Here is a 23,859-nt window from a genome sequence, read left to right on the forward strand (position 1 = left end):
TCGCTATTCTTGCTGTCCATCCATGTAACGAGCCATTGCCCGACCCAGTCGATACATGTCATGACGAAGGTTCATGTAGCGCAGAGCCCCGAGTCGACAACGAAGATGCGGCGGGTCGAGTGGAACCGCCCGATGGCGGCGCTTAGCTTCGTCATTGCGCTCAACATGATCTCGATGGTACGTAGGACGGCCTTTACCGAACGATGTCGTCACTGTGAGTCCTTACGTAGCCTCTCCGAGCATACGTCACCGAGACGCTGCCGTGGGCGGGACGAACACAGCCGGTCGAGTGGAATGGCACAACGTATGCTGCGAACAGCTCGTGGATGGTGCTCCAGCGCATGCAGGCGCTTTACAATGACGCGACGCTGCCAGCCAAAGCCACGATCTTCAAAGACCAGGCGAATTACACCACCGTGATGCGACAAGCGATCCGATTCCCCCATGACGCGACTTGCGACAGCATGTTGCCGTTGATGCCAGGTACACGCTGTGCACACAACGTCGTCGCAACTCCCCAACGAACGCAGGTGCAATCTTTTATGGGCCGGGCATTCGAAACGCAATCTGCCGCCTCGTCAACAGTACCGACACGGTTCGGTCGATGGCCCAGTGCCAGCACATGCGGCATTTTGGAATCACCATCACGGAGCAATGCGTGTGGGTATATCCCCAACACGGCCCGACCCTTGTAGTGTTTCAGTCGCTGTATCAGTGGGAACAAGTCTGGTTCCTCTGGATCAAGCTTGCCCTACGTTGTCTCCTCACAGCGTACGTCGCGTGGGAGGTGCGCGTGCAGTACTATAGCCACTGCCGCGCCCTCGCTCGCGACATTCGGGCATTCGGGATTCCAGATCCCGTGTCGCCGATCCATCGAATCGAGGTGTACATTGGCGACCCGACCTGCTTGACGCTTGGGAACCCGATCGTGTCGACGTGCTTCGTGGTCGACGTTTGGATGAGCGTGACGTCTGTGGGCGAAGTGGTGCTCCAGCTGAGCCAACTCGACGACGTGGTGTTGTTTATGAAGGGTTGCCTGTATGCGTCGCGCACCGTACGACAAATTGGATGACCCTGCACGACGCCCAACGGCCTTTGCGTAGGTCTGGTTTGCGTACTTTTCGATGCGGTATACGACGGTGGCCATCAAGTGGTGGCGCATCAGCCGATGGGTGGTCCCGCTCGACCCGACCGCCATCGCGATCGGCGCGACTGTGCTGTCGGGACCGCTCTTGTACATCAATGCAAGGACGTCTCTCGTGTGGCTTCAGTACGCATTGTGGTCGATTGGGGTTCGAGATGGTGACGACGCCACGGAGATTTTCCCAGGTACGATGACACCAACCGACGACGTGGACTCGCTCATCCAACCCAAACATAGCCATTGTCGCCCTGACCACGATCATTGGATTTATGCCTGTCGTGCTTGTGGCGTGCGTCAAGGCATCGCAGGCCCTCGTTGCAGGTGCGACAACCACCTGCCTCTGCCATGCTTCGTCTACCTAATCTGGTGGTGAAGCATTCATGCCGTCGTCTCGAACAAAGCACGAAACCAACATGGACGAGCGACTACGGCGCTACAGCTCGATGGAGTACAACGATCTGAACCAGCGCATCGTGCTGTCGTTGGTGCAGTCGAGCAGGTCGGATCGAACGCGCGGCGGGTCGGTGTACGCGTTGTACGACCTCGACGCCATGTTTCGGCACATGCCCATGTTCAGCCACCGCAGCGCCGACTGCTTTGTCGTGGGCTACGACAGCGACGACGTCCCCATCGAACACCTTCGCGTGAGTTTGCTTCAGTGCTTGGACATCCACCACAGCGCCATGTCCATTTGCAGAACAGCCCATCCAACGGCCATTTGCCAACTCAATACGAAACGGTGCGCCACGAGCTCCCCTGCCTCGAAACTTCGAATTCACTCGGGCGGAACCAAATCGCAGTGGCTCCTCTAACCTGTGGACGTCCGATCGCACCCATGTTGTATTGTTCAGTCTACTTACCAACACCCCCCCTCCTTCGACCGGACGGCTTGTCTTGGACGACGTTTTTCCTCCCGTGTGGGAATGCTAAAGCCAAACGCGGCTCGATGCACACTCTTTCAGAAACATGGTGCAGCGTCAATCGACGTCGCCGATGCCATGGGACGTTCGATGCCATCTTGACGACGCCATGGCCGACACCCAAGGCACAGTCCATGGCAAGATCCGCTCGACACGAATCATCGTTTGTGTTTCGAACTCGTCACTTGGCCTTCAGGACGTTCGAACTCACACGATGTGAGCTCCATGACACGCAAGCACGGCATACAACTGCCTCACACTCGGAACGATATGCGTGCAGCCACGCAGCGACGGTCGCCAGTTCGTGTTTCGTTTTGGTCGCACGTCTGCCCTCGCGAGATGATCTTGGTTTCACATTGCAGCGTCGGCAAAAAACACACTGCGCCACGGTCAGGAAGATTCAGTCCTTGTCGCCCGGGTGGACCTCCCAGCCACCAACCCACGCGAGAATCCCCTGGGATGCGGCAATTCCATCGCCCGTCGCCACACTCGGTACATGTGATACGGTGACGAGTGCGTCTGTGAAGGTCCGTGTCGCACAAGGGGACTTCAAGCCATTCTTGCCGACATGCATATTCAAACTTGCACTCGCTCACTCGACGCATGCTGCCCACAGCCCGTGGATGGGACTCCAGCAGGCGCGGTACATGAACGACACCGTGCCAACCAGAGCGACCGTCTACAGGGATTCGATACCTTCAACCACTGCCATGCGATGAAAGGTGCAATTCGTTCGTCGCGCCACTTGCAACGCCACGGTCCACCTGCTGCGACGTGCAGTGCCAGTCGGCACGGCGAACACGATGCAAATTCCCCAAGGGCCATGATGTACGGCATCGGCATGCGTCCGGCGGACTGTTCCATTCAGCATGCAAAGTGCCACAGATGCTCGCGCTTGAGTCATTTCGGAGGTGCCATCACGGACCAAAGTGAGTCGATATCTACCAACGCCCAGACGCGCCCGTGGCACAAAGTGTACCAAATGTTTTACCAACGGGCGACCTTGTGCTTCCACCTCGTCGTTCGATGTCTGCTGACGGCGACGGAAGATGCGCACCCTCTGCTACAACCAATCGACGCTTCGTTGAGACATGATGCTATTCGGCATCCTGTCTCACCCCTTGAACGTATCGAAATCTCCATCGGGAGCGATGCCTTATCTCGATGTGCACAAAAGTGCAACTTGCATGGGCAAGCTAACCTGGACTGAATCCAACGTGCGGTTGGTGTGCCGCGGTTCGAGACGAACTGTATTGGAATACCACGTGATTACAACGACACGTCGGCGTACGGGTTGACGACGGCGTCTTGGTCGGACGTGATGCTGTGCTTCCGCTGCACCTTTGTCGGTTGGTTCGACAGCTCGTGAAAGTCTTGGTAGTGCAGGTGTGGCTCACTAGACTTGTATACAGCCTTGATGTCGTCCTTGGCCACGGGCGTCGGCGATGTGTCCTTGAGCTTTGGCACGACGCGGTGCAGGGTTTCGGAAAATTCCGTTGCGTGGTCGAGTTGCAGACTCGCAAATTGGAGAAACATAACTTTGAGAACGCTGGCCTTCTCCTCTCGAAACTTGACGACTTCGCTCATCACGCGATCGTGGACGGCGTCGAATTCAGCTTTGGCTTCTTGGACGGCAACGTGCAGATTCGTCTGCGACGACGACTGGCCAAGGAACGACGTGAAGCTCGAGCGTTGCTTGTCCGGCGAGTCGGACGATTCTGGGCAGCCACTCAGTTTGGCAGCGGCGGCAAGTTGCGCCTGGTAGGCGAACCGACGGTCCTCGCGGGTGGCAAGCGCTGCTTGGACACTCGTGATCCAACGGGAAAAGTCGTCGACTGCGTCGGTGAGCATTGCCCAGTCCGAATCGAGCTGCCTCGCTCGCGTGTCCACAATCTCCATGACAGATTGAAAGCCCACAGATTTCATTTCTGGCAACGAGGACTCAAGCTCCGCCAATTCGGAGGTTGCTTCAATCACGTCGCAGTAGGCAGCCGACGTCGCGCGGTTGGCACGGTACGCAGCAAGAACCTTTTGCTGCAACGTCTTTGCGTGGGTGTCGAGCATGGCAACATACCCAGCGATTTGGTCAAACGCGAGGTCCTGGTCCGACTTGGGCCTGGTCACGACGTCGCGACCGGTGGCGCGGGCCGCCAGAGATTGGACCTTATCGTGCTCGGAGAACTTTTGAACAGTTTTGCCGAACCAATTGGTCAACGCCTGCTTGGGGTCGCTGACCACCTTAGCCTTTGCCTTGAGCGCCGACAATTCAACCGTTGATGCCTGGAAAAATTGCTGAAAGCACGACGCGTGCTTGAGCACTTCATGGGCGGCCACGTTAGTTAGAAACTTTTGCAACCCAATTCGGCGGGCTTCAAGGAACTCTCGTGAGTGCAACAAGCCAACAACTTTGCCTGGGAGCGGGGGTAAAATGCACCCAGGGCACGTTTTGGCGAGTTGCGCGTGGAGCCAGGCAAAGTCCGAGTACCGACGGTCGACTTCTGTGATGGACGGGCCAAAGAGACTGCACCGCACTGGATACACGTGATGGCCGTTCACTCCGTCGCCGACGCGGCCAGCATCACCAACGTAAATCATGTTTCGTGTGGCTTTGGTCGCGTGTTGCGCTGTGGCGTCGTCTGTGGGGGTCGCACGTCGAAGATCTGCCAGTTCTTGTTCGACGGCTTGCGACTTTCGAAATTGCCGTTACAAAATTCGCATGGACTACTAGTACTACTAGACTTATTAGTAGCCGTAATATGATACAGAATTCTCTTCCCATGGAATATGAATCTTATGTTGACGTTGCTAGTACTACTAGTACACAATCATTATTTATTCGATATTAATATAACGGGCAAATCTTGTGGGAGGAGCCAAAGGAAATTGTCGATGGAGGGGGCAACACTGCCGCGGCGACCGCAACTCGACGTGGGTAGGTGGATGACGGCAACGGAAGAAGAATGTACAATTGAGGACGAGCTCGAACGAGGATGACACAGAGATAGATTCATGGCGAGACTGAAAAGTTGGCTTGTAACTGTTGCCCCATACGTAGGAACGTAAGGTTTGTTCGAAAAACAGCCAGAGATGAGCGCAGCCGAGGACGAAAGCGACGTGGCGAGCAGTGGTGAGAGCAGCGGCAGCGATGACGTTTCCGAGTCGTCAGCTGTAGACAGCAGCAGTGCCGATGAAAGCAGTGACGACGACGGCGATGACGACGGGGACAATCAAGCTCAAACAGAGAGCGATCTCATCAAGGCCAATTCTGTTGCGACCGATGTCGCGGCCATTAAGCGTCTCGCCAACGATATGCAAAAGATTTATCTTCGCTTGAAATACCGACAACAACTTAGCCAGACAGACCGCGAGAACGAGAAACTCGCGAATCCTCCACTGTCGCCTCAGCCACAACAAGAAAAGTTGCCGTCGCCACCACTCAAGCAGTCCCCACGCCCGCCACCGATAGACATCCCAAAGGTCATGCCTCCACAAAAGACGAAAACGGACGCCGCGACCGACTCGGACGACTTGCCACTTGTTGCACCCGTGGATATGCCTCCGCCGCGTGCCACGTTGCCCTTTGAAGAGGAGCTGTCCAAAAGCATCGAAACGAAACAAATACCGCAACATGCCAAAGGGCACATTGACGCAGAATGCAAACTGCAGATGGAGTTGAAACCCGCGACGACACTGCATTTGCTGCAGTACATGGCTGAAGGGAGCCCTGCCGACGAACGCTTGGACGATGTACCCGACACCACAGAAAGCCTTCCCGAATTCAAAGACGACGCGCGTCAATCACGACAACCCTCGCAAGCTCGTCAGTCTCCTCCACAATTCCTTCAAGCTAAGAAAGGGCCAACCAACCCAGAAAATAATGCAAAGCCTGAAATGCGTGGCCAAGCAGACCTACTCACACAAAGTCGACATCTCCGCGGCGAGAAGTGCAAGAAGCTTCCAAGTAAACAAGAACGCTTGACACCCCCGGTGGCTCCGCTGCCATCCCAGTGGAGCCACGATGACATGGACGACGTCTCAGGAATTCCCGTCGCCACAGACATGGAGAAAGGAGGCTTCGGTACAAACACTGACTCCACACGCGAGATTAACAATCACGAAGTCGATCACGGCACGGAAAACCTTGAAGACGAGCTCGAGTTTGACCATCATGCCGGGGACGAAAGCACCATGCCAGTTGATGAACCAACTGCTCCTGCTTCGCTAGCCAATGCAAACAGTGCCAGTCCAATAGCACAGCTGAATGCCCAAGTTCCAGTCAAGACCAGCGGAAGCACTGACGAAATCCAGACAAAGGGCGGCGTGGGTGCACCTGGGACTGCTACAAAGATGGGGTCGACAGAACTGGGAATACTCGAGAAGCCAGCAAATTTGGTTGCCTTGGAACCCCAGGCAGGCTCGGATCGTCCCCTTCCGGACTCAGCATCAGTCATTCCAAGCGGTGATGGTAGACAAATCCAACTTCAGCCGTCGCAACAACAATCGCCAGCAAACACGGCAGCTCATGACGTTCCCACCACGACCAAAGGCGACTTTCCCTCAAGCGTTGGACTGCAGCCAGCCTCATCGAGTAGTATTCCAATCCAGGGCGAAATACCGTCTATACAAACTATCAACACATCAACTACACAGGATTCGCTTGTGCCAGCATCGACAACGGAGACCCAGCCAGCCGCAACCGCGCAAAGCCCACTTCCACCGCAGCCGCAGGTTCAAGCATCATCACCAGTCTTGGAGCCATCCGTGTCGCAGGTTCAAGCATCATTACCTGTCTCGGAGCCATCCGTTCCGCATTCGCAACAATCGCGCCAGCATGACTCCGCGACAGCGGCGACGGCGCCCTCGAGCTATGTGCCAGAGGCTACTGCGCCTTCTCAAAATGATTTCGAAACTATTGCTCCAACCCAACCACCCTCCCCTTTTCTTTCGCCTCCGATCTCCGTGCCCATGGCGGCACCCACCACTCCATTGTTCAGCCCTCCCATGAGTCCAACATTTAGCAGCCCCACCAGTCCGTTGACGTCCAATATGCATTTGAAGCACCGATCAAGCGTGAAAGAATACTCCACCACCGCCCCTCAAGCGAACGCGCCATCACCGCACTTCTTCGGCAACGATCTTCGAGTGACTTCGCCTCCCATGAGCCCTTCCCATTTCCCGACATCCCCTGCGAAACCCCCCGTGCATCATTCATCCTTGTCTCCAACGCTCGGCGCCGCAGCGCTTCCTTCAACACGTTCCCCCACAATCGAATACGAAGTAAACGCAATGCACTATTTGCTGTTTGGACCGCCACCATGAAGAACCATATCCCCCTTCATGGCACACTGCTGTCACGAAACGGTGCACACCACTGATAAAAAAAGTTTGTAGCAGCAGCACCGACAATGAAAAGTTCTCGGCCAAAGTCGAGTTGAACCGACCCAAATCTTCTGGTTGGAGATATAGCTGGAATGTGCCCTGGATTGAGCTCTTTCTATTGCACTTCGTTCCAAAACCCCCAGCAGTTGCCCGTGCACGACGTACTGCCACACGTGCGGCAGTGGAATCCTCGACGCGTCTCGACGACGGCCGGGTCGGCTTGAACAGCTTCCAAACGCGCTTTGACCTTTTCGATTTGCTTGCGAACGGTGCGACGTTTGTTCTTACTCCGCTTGGCCAGGTCGGGTTCGTCTAGAAGTGCCGTGTACACTTGTTCAAGGCCCGCCACTTGGGCCTCCAGTTCAGCCGCCGTAAAGTACTGGATAAAGGTAAAGTAGCAGTTCTTCAGGTATTGGTGGTCGCCGCAGTGGACTTCGCCGTGGCGCGCGGCGTAGCACGAGTCGCACACCAGCAGCAAATCGCGGCACACCGAGCACACTTTGCCACCGTTGAAGGTATCGTACGACGCCTTGCATTCAATGCACGTCCCGACGACGTCGCTTTGTTCGGGGCCCATGAGGACTCTACTGGAGCCATCAGACGAGGTAGGAGCAAACGAATGAACACGAACCGCTTGTCAAAGATAAAGTTCTTGCCCTTGAAGAACCCACCGTCAGGAAACTGCTCCAAGTACTTGTGGATACCACCCTTCAAATGATGCACATCCGTGACACCGCGGCTGCGCAGAAACTGCGACGCCTTCTCACAGCGGATGCCGCCCGTGCAGTACATGAGGACCTTGGGCTTGTTCTCTTTGAATTTCGGGATGTGGTGGTCCAGGAATGTATAATACTCGGAAAAGTTCTTCACCTGGGGATCCAATGCGTCCTGAAAGTGGCCGACAAGGAATTCTTTATGAGCGCGGACGTCGAGCACAACCTATGCAGACACGGTCGTATGTACAAGTGCAGACGCAGTCGACGAAATCCCGTACTGTGTTGGCATCCTTCGCAGCCATCGCGGCGTGGAATTGCTGCGGCGTCAAGTACCCTCGCTCCTCATCTGTCATCGTGACAGGAGGCGGGGCAACGGCTCCGCCCGTGCTCACGATTTCCTTGACGTACTTGATGACGAGTTCGCTGAACGGTGGAGTTGACACGACCATGCTGCGCTTGAAATCCTCTGTCGTCATCGAGAACACAGGATGGGCGCACATGTACTCGACGTATTTGTTGATGTCTTCCAACGACCCGGCAAACGTCGCGTTGATGCCTTCTTCGCTCACGAGCGAACGGCCGAGCAGACCCAGCTCCACACACTTGTCATGCTGGGCCGTCTTTTCGGCGGTCGGGTCAGGCACCTCCACGTACTTGTAGAAGAGAATGACATGGTACTCGATCGGCACACCGCTGTCGAAAGACTTTAATCGCTTGGCATCGCCTTGACCGATCGGAGACAATGGCGCAGCAGATTCCGGCATACTGATGCTTTGGACGGATCGTTGTCAATATCTATCCAATCGATTTATTCGTGCGTGTTTATGCTCCAATAGAAAAGCAATTTTTTGTCCTGCAATTATAATGAATTACAACAATTAACAAAAGTATTCGTTGGCACTGAGGGAAAATGTTGAATAAATGGTTGGATTTGTATAAAATTGTAGAGTATTCCTAAATTAGTCTAGGTGACAACAAATTGCTTGGAAATAGATGAAAAATCATGTTTGTCATTCTGCGACATTTGAACATTCAAGATTTGGCGCGCTCGAGCGATGGGAGATGTCGGCGCGAAGAAGAAGCACGTGCGAGAACTCGCGCTACGAGGGGAATGGACAATGGAATGGCCAACATAACGATAGGCGCTTGCTATGGTGGGGAATTCTGACTAGCAGGACTTGCTAGATTGAGCGAACTTACGGCAAGAAGATGTTGCAGAAAGCCGTTAAATGTACTATCTCCCCTTGAAACACGAGGATGAGAGGGTGAATGCGTAGATGCTGCGAAGAGCGGCCGAGAGACGCCTTTGACGGGTCTATTTCATAGCAATTTGCGGGTAAGGCAGGATCATGAACGGCTTCAGCATGTGGACAAGGCGCAAAATGACCAAGTTGTGCCTGACCCCTCTCATGTAATCCCAAATCCACCGAGCAACAGAGGTAAGATGAATGCAGAATTCAACGCTCAAACATGTTGCATAGAGCTCCTAATCCAGCAAGAGTTAGAGGCATGCGATGAATTTTTCCATGACATTGTCGACACAGACGGCAACCTCTCGTCACCGTGTGATTCCAGTTTTCCAAATTTCAACTTGCTTAACGCCATGGTTGTGCCAGCTTCCGTCCCAAGCGCAATCGTGCATCACATTGAGGTATGTATATATTTACCATTGCTACGGATCCCATTTTAATCGTAGCCAGAAGTGCTGATCAATCCAGTCGTAAACTCAGCAACCAATATTAAAGCACTCTCCATCCCATCCATTCAAATGCACGACACTACGTGTGATATCCCCCAAACAACTATGCTGCTTCATTCTGCGCCGACAGTTCCTGTGGAGACGATAAAGCCACATGACATTCCCGAAGACGAATGTCCACATCACAGAAGAACGCCTGGATCGATACAAGGCATCCGTCGACACGTGGAGTGTGGGGTGGACAACAAACCTTTCAAGAAAACAAAAAAGATCACGAATCAAGTCAACCGTTCCTCCCGGCTTTGTCCATCGCAACCTTATCAACCTGCCAGTGCATTTCAAGCTTCAACTACTTCACTCGTCCCAATACGACAAGAACAGCAGTGCGAGGCAGCTTCCGGATTTGGAAAGGTACCTCGATCTGTCGACTCCATTTCCAACTCCATCGATAACACAATACCGCTTGCCAAGCCGTTTACAATCTCAGACGTCAAGTACGACCCACGTTGAAACGTTTAGAGCTCTTATCATTTCATGTCCTCGTGATAGCCGCCTTATTGCCGACAACATGTTCGACGACGGCTTTTGCGACATGGTGCATTCCCTCCTAGCCTAACCTAAACTACGTCTACCTACAATCTAGCTTTGCCGTGGTCGTTCACGTGTACTTTCGGCATATCGGGTCTGCACACGCAATGTGCGCATCCCACAACAACAAGTCCGACTCGAGCGCAAGAACTGGCAACGGCCTACCACGCAGCGCCAAGCTCCGGGCAGCGTTGTACTGAATGTTGACAAACTCGTGCTGGCGACTGAGCAAATACCGCCACAGCGATCGCGTCGGCGTCTGGGCTTCTTTTGTCCACTTTTCCCGCTCCGAGTTGTATTTGAATGTTCCAAACAGACCCGAATACACATGACTGTACACGGTCGCGAGCAGCTCGTCCGAAAACTCAAACGCCCATGGCACTTGGCGCCACACTTGCCACATCGCGTCAAGCCATTGCACAAACACGGGTGATTGCTCCTCGACCTCTTGGGCGTTGGGCGAATCGCCCGCTCCGGTTCTCCATCGAAACATGTGACCGAAGGAGCACCACTCCTTGTCCACAAGCTCGAGGAACCCTCGTATCGTGCGATAGTCCGGATCCAGCATGACCTCGAGCAGCCCCGCAACTTGAGACGTCCGATCCCAGCCGTCGCTGCAGTGCACCATGACGGACTCGCCACCACACAGGAGCTGGGACACCGCACTCGCCGTGAACAAGATGCTCGACAAGTACTGCAACCACAGCGTCCTTGACAATGCGTCTGGGTCCACGGGGGTGCCGTGGGCATTGGGCTGGCACACCGCCGCCAACGCGGCGTACGAGGATCGAACGCCATGGATATTGACAATATCGCAGTGACGGAGCTCCGTGTTGGGGTAATTCCGCACGTCCTCGGTGCCTTTGCCATGAGCGACGTTGCCCGCAGCCGCCATTTGGGATCGGGCGTCGAAGAAGTAAAAGGTCGACCCGGTCGTGAGCAGCCGGACGATTTTTTTGTCGGCTTCTGAGGCAAATCCTGAGAGACCTGCTCGCGGTTGTGCACATCGGCACACCGTCGCGCCCGTGTACGGATGGCGCCATACGACCGCAGGGATTCGCGCGGCGCTGCGGTAGGCACTCAACTCGACCAAGTCCTCCGAGGTCATTCCTTTTGGCACCACAAACGTGTGCGGATACGTCGGGAACAACAAGAACTCGTGGTTGTCCACAAGCTGCCACAGACCACCGTCGCCGTCGTCAATCAAACCCAGTCGTGTGTAGTCCGCGATCGGGTCGTACATGTCGACGCTGGACGCTTCCTGGCCATCCACGTCCTCCAGGCAAGACCCTGACCGAATCGCTTCGAAATGGACGGTTGAAAATGTGTACGATCCGCATGCATACATGGCTAATGCGGCATCAATCACTCTTGCGGCGGTATCGTCGTCTGGAAAGGCAAATTTGGGCCGGAGGAGGTGCTTGCATTCGATCAAGAGGACGTGCGATGCCGTCACTGCGGTCTCCATGTTCACAATTGACGCCAGCGGAATGTCCAGCATGTCCCCGGCTGTCGACGTCCACACGAGGCGGTAGTTGGTCATGATGAGCTTCCCGTCGAGGCTGAAGTGCGGATCCATTCCAAGGACCATTTCGCCGACGACATTGGTCATGTGTCCCATGGAGCGAAACGCTCCTTTGACGGTGTGGCTGCCGAATCCCCACACACCAAGTCCCAAGCCCTTGGCAAATCCAAATACGCCACCGCGCGCGCCGCCTTCGTAGGTTTGGTTGATGAGGGTGGACGTGCCTTTCACCAGTGCACTGCCGACGTGTGTGGACGCACGAAAGAGGCCCCGTCCAAGGGTCCCACCTCGCGTGCTCGATGTGTACCGCTGGAAGCAATCAGTTGTGAGAACTTTGTGCCCGGCGGCACCCATCGCGCCAAACGATTTTGGTGGCGCCGTCACGCCTAGGAATGAATCGAGTTGGTGAAGCATGCCAAAAATGGTAAAATACACTGTCGACTCCAACCTGTGGAGCTGTCGTTGGTGCTCATGGAAGCTGCCAAGTCCACATGCGGCGGTGATGACAACGTTGTCGAGTCGGCAGGGTCGAGTGACGATGACGACTCGTCGGAGTTGATTTGAGGTGTGGGCACATCATGTTTGTAAAACACAATGTACGCAACTTTATCGACGCGAAGCTTGAGGACTTCACCTGCCAGGAACGTGATGCCGCTGTCGGCAACACTCCTGGAGTCGTCGACGGGGTTGTTCAAGCGGAACGTTGTGTCCATCGTTTCTTCGTGGATCGGTGGGGGCTTGAACATACCAGGCTTCTCTGGTGTTCCAATATCTGAGCACTCATCATAGTCGCCGAGATCGGAAAAACTACTCGACGTCTTGCGAGCACTGAGCATGTACGGACTCGGGATTGTCATCCCTGAGCTGGGCAATAGCGTCGGTGTCGATATTGGTGTGGACGCGTCTACAGCCAATGTCATCGTCGCTGCCTTCACACGCGTACGACATGCTCATACCTGTGGATGTGGTAATGGTCATCGGCTTCGGCGGCATGCACACCGACGACATCGCTGCGGGTGCCTTCGCGACTCTTAACCCCAAAATCTCGTGCAGGGCCGGCCTCTTGCAAATATATGCCCGTCGAATCTCCGTTGTATCCGGATGATCCCTACAAATCTCAAGATACCTTCCGAAGAAGCCTGCTGTATCCGGATGAAATTCAACCGAAAGCGCCGTGGGGTTCACGCGTACTACGTGCGTACTCCGTCGTGGAGCGACACCACCCGCGGCATTGCGATGGAATCGAGTCCTTTCGCTCCATGCGCCACTAGACTCGCCTTATGGTCTATTCATATCGAATGCATCTGCACGCACGGACTCCTGTGGGCCGCTCCATCCACATTCGACACAACAACCGATTCGTTGATGTTCTTTGGTACGTGGCAATGTGTCCAAGCCACACACATCGCCTGCATGGCGCGATGTCCGCCTGCATGATCTCATCACCAAGTCGAAGTCAATGGAGCCGATGGTGGTCTGGCTATTGCCGGGCTGCCGCTTCATCGAGGATCGATCGATGGAAATTTCCATAATTGCGTTGGCGAAATTGTCGAATGAATGATCTCCAATCTCTGAAACCTCACATTTCCGCATTTCCATCATGCTGCACTCGGTTGTGGTTGCTGCGCTGCTGCTTGCGGCAAACGTCAATGGGCTCGGCGCGAATACCACACTCGTCCTCAACAAGCGGTACTGCGAGATTCTCTACGTGTCGACGGAGAACGGGTCGTTCACTGCCGATGTGTTCAACACATTCGGCCTCAACGACTGCCCCGAGCCCTTATGGAATGCAATTACTCCAGAGAACGCCAAGAGCGACCCGAACACCATCGCCGTCGTCCTCAATGGCCCTCGGTACTGGCGAATGGACGAGTTCGGCCCACTGACATCGCCAGTCGTCAAACAGCGCGTCGTCAAGTATGTCGGTGGAATCGGGATGTCGCTCGCGGGTCGAGTTACCATTCCTAAGATGCCGATTGCCCCGACAAGCTACACGATGTCGATGGTGAAGCGGAATGCCCAATGGATCTGGCGCGCTGGGTCGATGGTGCTTTTGCTGACCAATACTACATCCGGTGACACCTTCATCATGCAATCCAACAAAGCCAATTCGACCGAAGACATCAACGACCTGGAATCGTTGGGGACGCGATTCAAGGACTTGCCACCATCGTGGACGTTCACGGCAACGCGATTATCCCAAGATTTGAACATCACAACGCCCGCTCTTGTCGGTGGGACAGCTGAGTTTGGCATTGTTGTCCAAGACGAGTTCCAGAACACCTACTCGTATACACAAGACGTGGATGCCCTCGCGATCCGCATGGGACTGGTACCAAAGCCGACGAGTTCACTGTCCAAGGCATCAGGGATTCCTGTCGCGTCGGCGTCGGTCGTCCTTCTCTTCTGCATCGCGTTGCTGCTTTTCCTGGAATAAAGTCCTCCACATCTTTACCTTAATTGGCTATAAATAATCCAATCACTCGTCTTTAATCGAAATATCGGCGTATAATTGGTCCATTTTTCAAATTGCGTTCCCATGTTCGCCCGACTGGTGTGCACCTCACTCCGCCGCCGCGGCGCTGCAGTTCCGGCCATGAGGATGAGCTCAAAGCCGTTCGTTCCAGAGCACGACAAGCCACACGCTCGCTCCATCATTGTGGAAACAGTGCTGGACGAAGATGACGACGAAGAAGACATGGAAGACATGGTCATGATTGGCCCTGCTGGCACAGAATGGGGAGGTCCCCAGCGCGGCGGCAAGTACAAGGAGCCAACGCGGTTCGGCGACTGGGAAAAGAAAGGTCGGTGTTGTGACTTCTAAAAGAGGTGGCATGCCAAGCCAACGCTCATTTCTACTCCTCTTCATCCTATTCTCCCTCTGCACCATTCGCGTCATCGTCCTCATCGTCGTTGCCGCTGTCGTTGTCGCCGTCATCTGTATACTGATCGCCGCCTTCATCATCTTCATCACCTTCTTCACCGTCATCGCCGTCTTCGGACGCTTCGACATCGGCGTCATTGCCGCCGTCGTACTCGTTCTGCACGTAGCTGACATCAATGAGCTTGCTACCTTCTCCAAGTTCTTCACCACCACCCCACAGGTAATCTTGATTTTCAACGACCCATTCGCCAGATGCACCATCCTGCGCCCATTCTCCATACGCCACGGCCTCAGTCTGGTCATCATTCCACCCATGGTTCTGCCCATCACCAACGTCGCCATCGGCAGCGCCGGTAACAGCCGTTGGCATCGGCTCTTCGTACGGGCCAGTGTACTCAAAGTAATCTTGCACACGCATAGCTGCATACGCCGGTCCGAAAAAGTACGCGCCAGGGCTCATCCACTCGAGGGACCGGCGGTCCTGGACTTGAAAATCGTCTTCGTTTCCGAGCATATCGACCGCCTCCATCTCGCCATTGTCGTCGTTCTCGACGCAAAAAAGACCCGTCGAGTCATCAAACCACCGCACTTTGCTACTCTTCCACGCAAACGTCGTAACGTCATACCGCTGAACGCGTGTGTTCACGTACAGCGCCGCCTTCTTGGCACGATCGGACGCGACGTAGTTCTCGTACATGAGCCAGCAATCGTGGTGGAAGAGCTGGAGGTGCCCGACGTCGACCTCGTTCAGCACGCTCCATTCCTTATCTCCGTCGAGATACTCGATCTTGTGCTTGTTTTTGGACGTGCAAAACTTAACGAGGCGCCCTTCGAACCACGTGTCCTCAAACGGCCAGTACACACGCACGCCAAGTCCGACCATGGCCTTGGCAATGGCAAAGCAATTGGGTCGCACGATCTGGCGGACGTCCCGCGACGGCGAGAACCACCACGGTTGACCATTGGTTCCAGGATATGCGTACCAGTCGTCTTCGCTGTCGGCCTCGGACGCCGAGTCCATTGCGTGCTTTCGGCGCTCTTTCTGCAGCATTGCCTACAAAGCAAGCGCCACGATCAATATTGACAGCGCTCGGGATGTGCCGCACCTCCTTCTTCGCTTCGGCTTCGGCGGCTTCCGATACCAACTGGAGCTTGATTTGCGCGACCAAGGATTGATACGCGACAGTGTTGGTCCGCGGCGCCAGGCACCGCCGCCACCACCGCTGTAGTCGCTTTGCTGCAGCCGATTGAGCCATCCATTCCGTTCGTCGAATGAGCGCGTGCTTTCGCCCTAGCCACCCCCGCCCTACACGCTGCATCGCGGTGGCTCCCGCATGGCGTTGGGCAACCCGCACGGCATGGGCAGTGCGCGCAGCTTCGATCGTGCGTCTCGCGGCGTGTCGCCGCCAGTTCGACTGAAGTTTTACCGCAACACGAACTTGATGGCGCTTCCATGCTCGATGGTCTTCCATGGCTCGGCGAAGGGCTGCCGTTTGAGCCCGCGCGGCACGACTTCGGTACATGCGCTGCAGCGTGGATGCTGCGTCGTGGCATTGCCGACGTCGAAGCGAATTCACGTGAATCACCTCGACAAGTCGACACCGGTTTAGCCGCGCGCGGTACGATCGCTGCACCCTGGTGACACAACGAACCCGCCGTTGCTCTGCGATGCGAAGCCGCATCCGGTGAAGGGCTTGGTTGACCATCGTCGTGCCATGCCGGACGAAGTGGCCACGATACCTCGTCTGGATTTTCGTCGCGGCAATGTTCCCTACCTACACAGCGCTGGAAAGGAATCCAAACAACGAGATCGCTTACGTTCAAGCGAAACAAGTTGTCCGCCTCTCGATATGCCCGAGCTCGGACGAGGAAGCCGCGGGCAAGGGCTTGGATCATCGTGGCGCTTCGTCGCGCGTGGGATGAAGCGGCTGCCCGGCGATTCACTTCTTGCACAAGTTGCACCATCGTGAACCAATGTTTCAGGCGGTTGGCCGCGGGCACTTCGACCTGCATGCGACGCCAGGACGCGGCTTCGACTCGACCGAGGTGGCCTCTGTACCATGCCTGCAGTCGAATCGCGGCGGAATGCGAGATCGTTTTCTGGTGCGTGGCGAACTTGAGGCTGATGGCGTTGGCCACGGGCTCCAACCCTCGAAATTGCGTCGCCGACATCACGTACGGCAAGTGCTCGACCAGGGTGCGGACCCCATTGTCTGTGATTTGTTGGCACCCGTTCACGTTGAGGAGCTGAAGGGCAGGCAGATGTGTGGCCACGACGCACAGGAATTCCTCGGTCAACAAGTTGCATCCCTGAACGTCAATGGCTTGCAACTGCGATGCTCCACGGACTAACGATGCCATGCCATCCGTCGTGACGCGCCCACACCCACACAAGTTAATCGAGCGAAGGTGGCGGCAGTGTGCCCCGATCGCGGCCAGACTTCGGTCTGTGATCTACAACCATCCCAATTCATACTGCAGTCACATCGCAACGTTCTCAACAAAAGGTGCACCTGGACGCAGCGCTTGACGTGGAGAACTCGCAGCGACCGACAACCCGCCACAAACTTCACCATCCCGGCGTCGGTGACGTTGATGAGCCCTTCCAAGTTGACGAACTGCAGCGCGGCACACCCGCAACCAAGGGCTGCCACCCCTCGATCCCCCACGAGAGTGGAATGCGCCAAATTGAGAGATTTGAGGTTGGCGCATTGTGTGAGACCGCCTTGTACGCCTAAGGAGCCAGCAAGCCAGCACAACGCTGCCGTGGATGGCCAGGAATGAGTTGGAATGTCCAGAAGGATGAACGTGGGACGGCCATTACCCTCGTCGTTGACAAGGTTGCAGTTGGCGAGATTGCACTTTTCCAGCGTGTGGTTACAACAGGGCATGAAATCCCGCAGGATTTCGCTCGACAGCGTCGCGCACGACGAAAAGTCGAGCTCACGCAAGTCTTCCAGCCGCGTCACGAGCACCTTGAGCACGTCACGCTTGACTGTTGACGCCGAATAGTCGAGCGATTTGAGGTGAGGGCCGATCGCATGAACGAGCGACCGCATGCCAACCTACGACAGACGCCCCACCATGAACCCAGTCCTTCTCGATCAACACACCACGTTCTCGTGGCGTACAGCTGAAAAGGCATGGCACCCAGCGATTCGTAAGTGCGTGATGGTGGTTTTCCGCTGCAAGATGGCGATGGCCAGCTCGACGAGCACGTGATCTGTCACCCACGCCGCGTGGGGACGCAAGTCCAACGTGCCCGGGAGTTGATGGATCAGGATCGCGTCAATGTCGTCGGGTGCGTCGCAAGTGTTTGAAGCAGCTTGGTTGTTGATGTGTCGTGGCTTGGGGGGCGCGCGAGCTGCACGGACGCTTCCGAGCTCGGTTTTGACCCGTCCTCGCTTCATGCGGCATAATTGAAATGGTCTCTCGACGTTACGTTGTCCCGTTACGATCCCTTCCGAAACGATACCACCACCACCATCCTTAACATTTTACAAGTCTGGCAACGCATCGTCGTCAAAATCAAAATCGTCGTCGTCGTTGTCGCCAGCAGGAGACGTGGAGCCGTCCCCCAGCGCCATGGCAATGCGCGCTTCGAGGGACATCTCCGCATCGTCGGCTTCGTCGTGAGCCGCTCCATCGCCCGGCTCCTCGGCATCTTCAGCAGCGGCTACCTCGCCATTGTCAACCATCTCGTCGCCATCGTGGTCCGCCGCGACCTCTTGCACGACCAAAGGATGCGGCCATCCTTCCGGTGGCGTCCACGAACTTTCCTCGGTGACATTGTTGAACCAATAATGGTGATTCGACGCTTCATCGAACCCTTGCTCCCAATCTCCAAACGTCAGCGCCTCCTCTTCCTCGTCGTCTTCCTCTTCGTATTCCACTTCAATGTCGGCATTCCCATCCATTTCGACTGAACGATCGCCGTCGTCGACGTCCAAGCCAGCGTCGCCAGGGTCGACTGCCTCCTCGCCGTCGTCAGCTTGATCCTCTTCCACCGTTGTTGGCTCGGCAGCATCGCCTTGAACGACTTGTGTTTCAGAGTCGTCCAATGCGGGGCTAGGAGCACGGATTGCGTCGCCGTCCAGATCAATGGCATCGGAAACTTCACTCTCTGAGCGGTGGGATGGAGCTGTAGGCGGTGCTTGCTCCAGTGTATCTTCAACAGAAGGGTCATCTTCGAAGGTAAAAACGTCAGTCGCAGCGCCATCGTCCAGCGCCGTAGACGGCGAAGGCAGTGGACCGAATGTACACGTCCTGTCGTCGGCGGAATTCCATGCAAGTGAATCGTGGATGGCTGAAAGAATTGTTTCCTTTGGTGCAGCTGCTGGACCGTCCACAGGTGAAATTTCCGTTTTGTTCGGTGATGCCAGCACAGTCGCCGCATCGGCGAGGAAATCGTCGTCATTCTCACGTTCATCCAAGCCAAACGCCGCATCGACGGGGCTCTTCTCAGCCAGGACCTCCGCGCTGTGTACCGGTGACAACAAATCGAGGGACGTTGCGATTGTCGGTGAAGAACGTATCGACAGATCGATCGACGGTGGGGGATCCGTCTTGTCATGGACTGGGAGGGACTGCGGCAGAAGATGGCCAAGCTGACCCGCTCGAATTGTGGCGCACATGCTGCGCAGTTCCGTCGACCCGAGCGTTGCCGTCGAGGTAGTCACATGGTGCACCAGGGTCTTTAGCGTTTGTTTGACGAGTTGTAGCTCGTGAAGCAAGGCCACGATAGGTAGCGGTTGCGTCGGCGATTCCACCATGGCCGTGTCGAGCACAGCTTGTGTCGACGGAGAGATCACAACATCCGCGAAAATATCGAGCGATTCCTGGGTTGCAGATTGAGATGAACTCGATGGGCTTGTTGGCACGTACCAAATTAGCTGTGTACGTTGTGAATCGCCCCATGTCCCGAGACCGTTCGCAGAGCCCGAGGAGAACATCCAAAGCGGTGCTGGCAGTCACATGGGCTTCGGTGACCAACGTGATAAACTCATTCAAGCGAATCTGGGCCAAAAACTTGTCTGTGGATGTGACAGCGATCGGTCCTGGCCTGACCGGCGATGACGTGAGAATGTCCATCACCTGTGCAGTTGGATGGTTGAGGATGCAGATTGTTGGTGCTGGGGGAGGCGACTCGACGATCTGGGTCTCCGCCAGCACGAGCTTGACGGGGGACGTAGCCACGACGTGTCGAAGTTGGTTTTCTACGTCATTCGTGTTGGAAAACGCCATCGAGAGCCAACGGGCCGTGCTCACGACGTACCTCGTCGTTTGAGGCGCTTGTACAGCGCGTTGGGTGGTTTCTTTTTCTTTGCCTTGGCTTTCTCCCGAGCTTGTTTCTGCTCGGCGACGTTGTACAGCGATGCTTTAGTCGGTTGGAGAAAGTTTTTTGTCAAAGGGACGGCAGCCACGTTCACCTTCACGTCTGTCACAACCCGAGTCGGTCGAGGAGGATGACAGAGTACGGAGGGCGGTCCTTTGGCGTTCGCAGCAAGCGGACGTGGTGTACTGAGCGCAATGGCTTTTTTCTGTTGGCTGGAAAACGACACGGTCGATTTGGCAGTAGGGGGTTTTGGTGAGCTCGGGGGCGGGACTTTCGGCGCCACGTGATGCACGGGGGCCTTGCTGCGCTGTTCGTCCTTATTCTTTTGGTGAGCGCGAGACACCTTTGGCGCTGGAGGCACCAGCACGTCCTATCGATTGTGTGAATGCGTCGCTCGCACAATCACATTGCCGTACACGAGGGGCATCGCAGACGAGTCCGAGCAAGTCGCACGCAGAGTCTACCCATGGCCGCGGGTGTTGGAGAAAGTCAAAGATGGATTTCTTGGGGGAAGCCGACGCCAGTCCGCCTTCGGGCGGGAGTTTCTTCTTATCTTTGACAATCAGCGATGCCAAGTGGATGCACCCGAGCGAACGCAGGGTTGGGATGATGTTGAGGATGTGCGCGCTGTTCTTGCGATGTTGTCCCTGACTGACGACCGGGTTTTCGTCAATGTTCAGGTGCGTCAAGTTCTGCAATGCGCAGTTAAACTAGCCTGGGTCAACGCTGGACCTCACCTTGTTCATCGATAGCAATCGAAGCGACTGCGGCACCATGATGGCATTGTGCGACAGGTTCAAAATCTAATCCAACGACATGAGCAGCCACCCCATGAATCGACCAACCTCCAATCGCTCGAGACACTCGAGGTTCTTGGCACAACGAATGCTGTTGCCTTCGAAACTCAACGCTCGCAGCCTCGTCATGTGCTCGATGCCGCAAATCGACTTGAATTGATTCTTGGACAAATCGAGGACCTAGGGATGGATTCGCATTCTTCACGGCATAGTTCGTACGATTCCAATTACCTCGACGTTGCGGATGCCCACCATGTCGGTGGCAGAAAGTTTCGCGAGCGCGTTGTTGGACAGGTCTAGCACCCGCAGTGCCCGCATCGGCTCCATCTACACGAGATATCCGCATGACCAACTCAACCCCCGTGTGTCGCGGTGACGCTCACGCACCGCTCTCAAAAACGCGACCGACTCGAGCAAGTTGTGCGACAATATCAACGCCACGACGTTGACAAAGTCGATCGAGTCGAATGCCCGCGACAACGACATCCCTGTTCGGATCTCGTTGTGCTTGAGTTTCGCCGCCGTCCTGCAGCAAACATTTCGTCCATGGCAGAGAGCTCCACGCACAAGAACGGCCTACCGAGTGTGCTGCAGCACGACGACATCGCTCGCAAGACACTCTTCAGCCAGCACCATGTCATCCACGTCTTGCTCGGCAACTTGCGACGGAGTTTCCGTGACCACAAGTGGGCCGTCCGTGTCGACCAAGCTGTTTGGCTCGTCATCGAAAGCGAACGCCACTGACTTGGCCGGTGTCGAATCGTCCATAAAGTCCACAGGATTGTCCACGTATTGCTCGACAGAGTCCTCGTTTCGTTTCTCCTCAAACTTCTCTTGATCGACGGGAGTTGCATCGTTTGTCTCAAGCTGCTCTTCATCGTCGTAGCAAGCGACCTCGCCGCCGTCGACGGATGCGCCTCCCACCTCCAGCGCATTGTCCTCAAATGGGGCGCATGGGCCGTCGTCCACAACTGGCTCGTCGTGCAAAACGTCTTTTGTATCCATTGGTATTCCATCTTCGTCCTCTCGATCCGTCAGGATAGTTTCTTGCAACAGCGACTTCAAGTTTGGCGAACTGCGGCGTCGGACTTCTGGACTCGACGCAGCAGACGACGGGTCGTCCGCAGGCTTTGGCGAACTTGCTTCAACAGGACTCTCCGGTTTCGACGGCGCAGTTCGAGCTACGGACGTCTCGATCGGTGGGCCGTTGGGTTTCACCAGCTCGGCGTGTCGGATCTGGACGAGGGAATCCCACGGCGGCATCCCCGCCGTGTCTTTCTTGGACGGCGACTTGGCATACTTGGCCAGGAGTAGGGTCTCGAGGCACGACCGGGCGTTGAAGCCACCGTCCGCTTGCCACGTCATGGCGTTCAGCTGGTCAGAAAAGTACGCCAGATCTTTCTTCGTGGGCTCTTCGCCACCGCAAAGTTTGAGCGCCACACGGAGCTCGCCCTCGTCCACTCCCCCCGATTCGTTGTAGTCGATTTGGACGAGCACGGCTTGAATTTCGAGTCTCTTGTCTTCACGACTCAGCACGGTCATGTACTACACGATGCATGGGGCATCACGAGCACGTCCTGATGCGAGCTCGTTACCTGACGAATTTGCTGGACGAGTGCGTCCGGCACGTCGTTGCCTTTGAGCTGCACACTCGTCAGAAAACGAGTGTGATCTGGAAGCTACAGCTCGCAATGTCAGGCAGGGCTCAGTGGAAGCATGTGCACCGGATCGTGAAGTGGCGACGCAGGTGGCGACCCTGGCGCTCCCTTGACCAGGACCAATTGGTGGCGCATGAGCTCGAGGATGCCGCGCACGCCCTGGGGCCTTTGAGAACGGCCTGAAACATCCATGCGATGGGTACCTTTTCAGTGATCATATTGTCACGCAAGTCGAGCGAAGACACCAGGGGCATCGCGAGCAACGTCTCGACGAGGGCGAGCACGTGGTCGTCCGTGATGCGCTCTTCTCGAAAATCCATCGTCGTGATGTCTTTTTGCGTCGAGATGGCTTTGTAAATCATCTACGAGTCATCGGAGGATGCATATCGAGTCAAACAGGTCGACGGCGGCGGCGATAAACGGACCTTGTCGATGCAAGGGGGCGGGGATACATGGCGCCGTGCTGCAGCTGCGAGGTACGTATCGCGGAATCTGGGGAATCATATCACGACTGCACAGCAACACATCGCAAACGGGCGTACTTTTGCAGGTCGTATACAGACTGCGGCCGTAGGTCCAAACCTTTCTTCTTCCTAAAGAGCTTTCCGAGCTGGCTGATGCGTGATATATCCATCGCTGGGGCGGATTCGCGGCCGCCACCTTTCTCGGGGAGTTTCGAATAATGAGACACACGAAACGCCGCGACGGAGTTACATTGACAACGCATGTCATCGTTGCTGGACGGGGGTCTAGACATTGCCCGCTTGGTGTATGGATTGCGATGCGGAGCGGACCGATGTTGGACACGATGCCATGAGAACGACCGGCGTGCCTGCGGGCGAGACGGCGACCGTGCACATCGACTACCTGTCAGCCAACGAATCCTTGCAGCGTCATGGACCCAGGCCTGACCAAAGAAGTGACATGGCGTAGCGAGGGTCATGGCGGCGGTCACGATGCATTGACATGACGGTTGACGTTTCCATCGTCGATGGTGCTTCCTCTGTTCATCGAGGCGCTGTGCCGCCTGTCGCAGGCATTGTATAGGAAGCATCTCGCGGAGAAACACCGGACGAGTCGGAAAACGATCGACATTGCCGACTCGACCGCGGCATCCAAGGTCACGTCGGACTTGATGATGCCGAAAAAGATTGGGTATATTTTAAAATCCATTTTAAATTTGGATTGAAGTTGGACACCGATACAGTATTATT

General features: G+C 55.7%; 9 protein-coding genes across 10 annotated transcripts; 4 read left to right on the forward strand and 5 right to left on the reverse strand.

Moving 5' to 3' along the window:
• The first annotated feature begins 45 nt into the window (after positions 1-45).
• Positions 46-1,985, forward strand: H310_07112 (hypothetical protein). The gene is made up of 6 exons (XM_008872411.1): positions 46-177; positions 231-483; positions 531-1,054; positions 1,104-1,329; positions 1,382-1,465; positions 1,520-1,985. The coding sequence occupies exons 1-6, from the start codon at positions 61-63 to the stop codon at positions 1,954-1,956; spliced, it is 1,641 nt and encodes a 546-aa protein (XP_008870633.1). The 5' UTR covers positions 46-60; the 3' UTR covers positions 1,957-1,985.
• Positions 1,986-2,921: 936 nt separating this feature from the next.
• Positions 2,922-4,751, reverse strand: H310_07113 (hypothetical protein). The gene has a single exon (XM_008872412.1). The coding sequence runs from the start codon at positions 4,657-4,659 to the stop codon at positions 3,334-3,336; it is 1,326 nt and encodes a 441-aa protein (XP_008870634.1). The 5' UTR covers positions 4,660-4,751; the 3' UTR covers positions 2,922-3,333.
• Positions 4,752-4,930: 179 nt separating this feature from the next.
• Positions 4,931-8,048, forward strand: H310_07114. Of its 2 annotated transcripts, XM_008872414.1 has the most exons (3): positions 4,931-4,996; positions 5,120-5,191; positions 5,237-8,048. In XM_008872414.1, exons 2-3 carry the CDS (start codon positions 5,152-5,154, stop codon positions 7,381-7,383), a joined length of 2,187 nt encoding a protein of 728 aa, XP_008870636.1. In that variant the 5' UTR covers positions 4,931-4,996; positions 5,120-5,151; the 3' UTR covers positions 7,384-8,048. The 2 variants fall into 2 exon arrangements, with proteins under 2 accessions (XP_008870636.1, XP_008870635.1); XM_008872413.1 differs by having other exon boundaries at positions 5,120-8,048.
• On the reverse strand, positions 5,076-8,951 carry H310_07115 (hypothetical protein). Its single transcript, XM_008872415.1, has 3 exons — positions 8,438-8,951; positions 8,075-8,382; positions 5,076-8,027 (listed from the first exon to the last, which is right to left on the reverse strand). Exons 1-3 carry the CDS (start codon positions 8,921-8,923, stop codon positions 7,559-7,561), a joined length of 1,263 nt encoding a protein of 420 aa, XP_008870637.1. The 5' UTR covers positions 8,924-8,951; the 3' UTR covers positions 5,076-7,558.
• A 1,390-nt stretch (positions 8,952-10,341) lies between these two features.
• Positions 10,342-13,032, reverse strand: H310_07116 (hypothetical protein). Its single transcript, XM_008872416.1, has 3 exons — positions 12,928-13,032; positions 12,420-12,875; positions 10,342-12,357 (listed from the first exon to the last, which is right to left on the reverse strand). Exons 1-3 carry the CDS (start codon positions 12,977-12,979, stop codon positions 10,517-10,519), a joined length of 2,349 nt encoding a protein of 782 aa, XP_008870638.1. The 5' UTR covers positions 12,980-13,032; the 3' UTR covers positions 10,342-10,516.
• Positions 13,033-13,551: 519 nt separating this feature from the next.
• H310_07117 (hypothetical protein) lies at positions 13,552-14,470 on the forward strand. Its single transcript, XM_008872417.1, has one exon. The coding sequence runs from the start codon at positions 13,572-13,574 to the stop codon at positions 14,406-14,408; it is 837 nt and encodes a 278-aa protein (XP_008870639.1). The 5' UTR covers positions 13,552-13,571; the 3' UTR covers positions 14,409-14,470.
• A 37-nt stretch (positions 14,471-14,507) lies between these two features.
• H310_07118 (hypothetical protein) lies at positions 14,508-14,963 on the forward strand. The gene has a single exon (XM_008872418.1). It carries the CDS (start codon positions 14,511-14,513, stop codon positions 14,793-14,795), a length of 285 nt encoding a protein of 94 aa, XP_008870640.1. The 5' UTR covers positions 14,508-14,510; the 3' UTR covers positions 14,796-14,963.
• On the reverse strand, positions 14,842-18,265 carry H310_07119 (hypothetical protein; the record flags this gene model as incomplete). Its single annotated transcript, XM_008872419.1, has 6 exons — positions 14,842-15,909; positions 15,962-16,630; positions 16,674-17,309; positions 17,369-17,616; positions 17,680-17,920; positions 17,987-18,265. 6 exons carry the CDS (start codon positions 18,263-18,265, stop codon positions 14,842-14,844), a joined length of 3,141 nt encoding a protein of 1,046 aa, XP_008870641.1.
• An 87-nt stretch (positions 18,266-18,352) lies between these two features.
• On the reverse strand, positions 18,353-23,572 carry H310_07120 (hypothetical protein; the record flags this gene model as incomplete). The annotated part of the gene is made up of 14 exons (XM_008872420.1): positions 23,188-23,572; positions 23,071-23,137; positions 22,849-23,007; positions 22,712-22,804; positions 22,583-22,666; positions 21,568-22,532; positions 21,375-21,513; positions 21,219-21,314; positions 21,036-21,167; positions 20,928-20,993; positions 20,607-20,882; positions 20,131-20,560; positions 19,740-20,071; positions 18,353-19,693 (listed from the first exon to the last, which is right to left on the reverse strand). The coding sequence occupies exons 1-14, from the start codon at positions 23,400-23,402 to the stop codon at positions 18,353-18,355; spliced, it is 4,395 nt and encodes a 1,464-aa protein (XP_008870642.1). The 5' UTR covers positions 23,403-23,572.
• Between the last annotated feature and the right edge of the window lie 287 nt (positions 23,573-23,859).

Source organism: Aphanomyces invadans, assembly GCF_000520115.1.
Source record: "Aphanomyces invadans strain NJM9701 unplaced genomic scaffold supercont1.13, whole genome shotgun sequence".
Taxonomy (NCBI): domain Eukaryota; phylum Oomycota; class Saprolegniomycetes; order Saprolegniales; family Verrucalvaceae; genus Aphanomyces; species Aphanomyces invadans.

Excerpts from the sequence above, each read along its gene's own strand:
- H310_07117 (XM_008872417.1), top strand. The coding sequence starts at position 13,572 with ATGCTGCACTCGGTTGTGGTTGCTGCGCTGCTGCTTGCGGCAAACGTC.
- H310_07115 (XM_008872415.1), bottom strand. The coding sequence starts at position 8,923 with ATGCCGGAATCTGCTGCGCCATTGTCTCCGATCGGTCAAGGCGATGCC. Across the intron at positions 8,383-8,437 it reads CTGCGAAGGATGCCAACACA|GTTGTGCTCGACGTCCGCGC; the intron begins GTACGGGATTTC and ends GTGTCTGCATAG. Across the intron at positions 8,028-8,074 it reads AACTTTATCTTTGACAAGCG|AGTCCTCATGGGCCCCGAAC; the intron begins GTTCGTGTTCAT and ends TGGCTCCAGTAG.
- H310_07116 (XM_008872416.1), bottom strand. The coding sequence starts at position 12,979 with ATGTCGTCGGTGTGCATGCCGCCGAAGCCGATGACCATTACCACATCC. Across the intron at positions 12,876-12,927 it reads GACCATTACCACATCCACAG|ACGCGTCCACACCAATATCG; the intron begins GTATGAGCATGT and ends CATTGGCTGTAG. Across the intron at positions 12,358-12,419 it reads CACCAACGACAGCTCCACAG|GCGTGACGGCGCCACCAAAA; the intron begins GTTGGAGTCGAC and ends ATTCATTCCTAG.
- H310_07113 (XM_008872412.1), bottom strand. The coding sequence starts at position 4,659 with ATGATTTACGTTGGTGATGCTGGCCGCGTCGGCGACGGAGTGAACGGC.
- H310_07112 (XM_008872411.1), top strand. The coding sequence starts at position 61 with ATGACGAAGGTTCATGTAGCGCAGAGCCCCGAGTCGACAACGAAGATG. Across the intron at positions 484-530 it reads CATGTTGCCGTTGATGCCAG|GTGCAATCTTTTATGGGCCG; the intron begins GTACACGCTGTG and ends CAACGAACGCAG. Across the intron at positions 1,466-1,519 it reads ATCGCAGGCCCTCGTTGCAG|CATTCATGCCGTCGTCTCGA; the intron begins GTGCGACAACCA and ends CTGGTGGTGAAG.
- H310_07118 (XM_008872418.1), top strand. The coding sequence starts at position 14,511 with ATGTTCGCCCGACTGGTGTGCACCTCACTCCGCCGCCGCGGCGCTGCA.
- H310_07114 (XM_008872413.1), top strand. The coding sequence starts at position 5,152 with ATGAGCGCAGCCGAGGACGAAAGCGACGTGGCGAGCAGTGGTGAGAGC.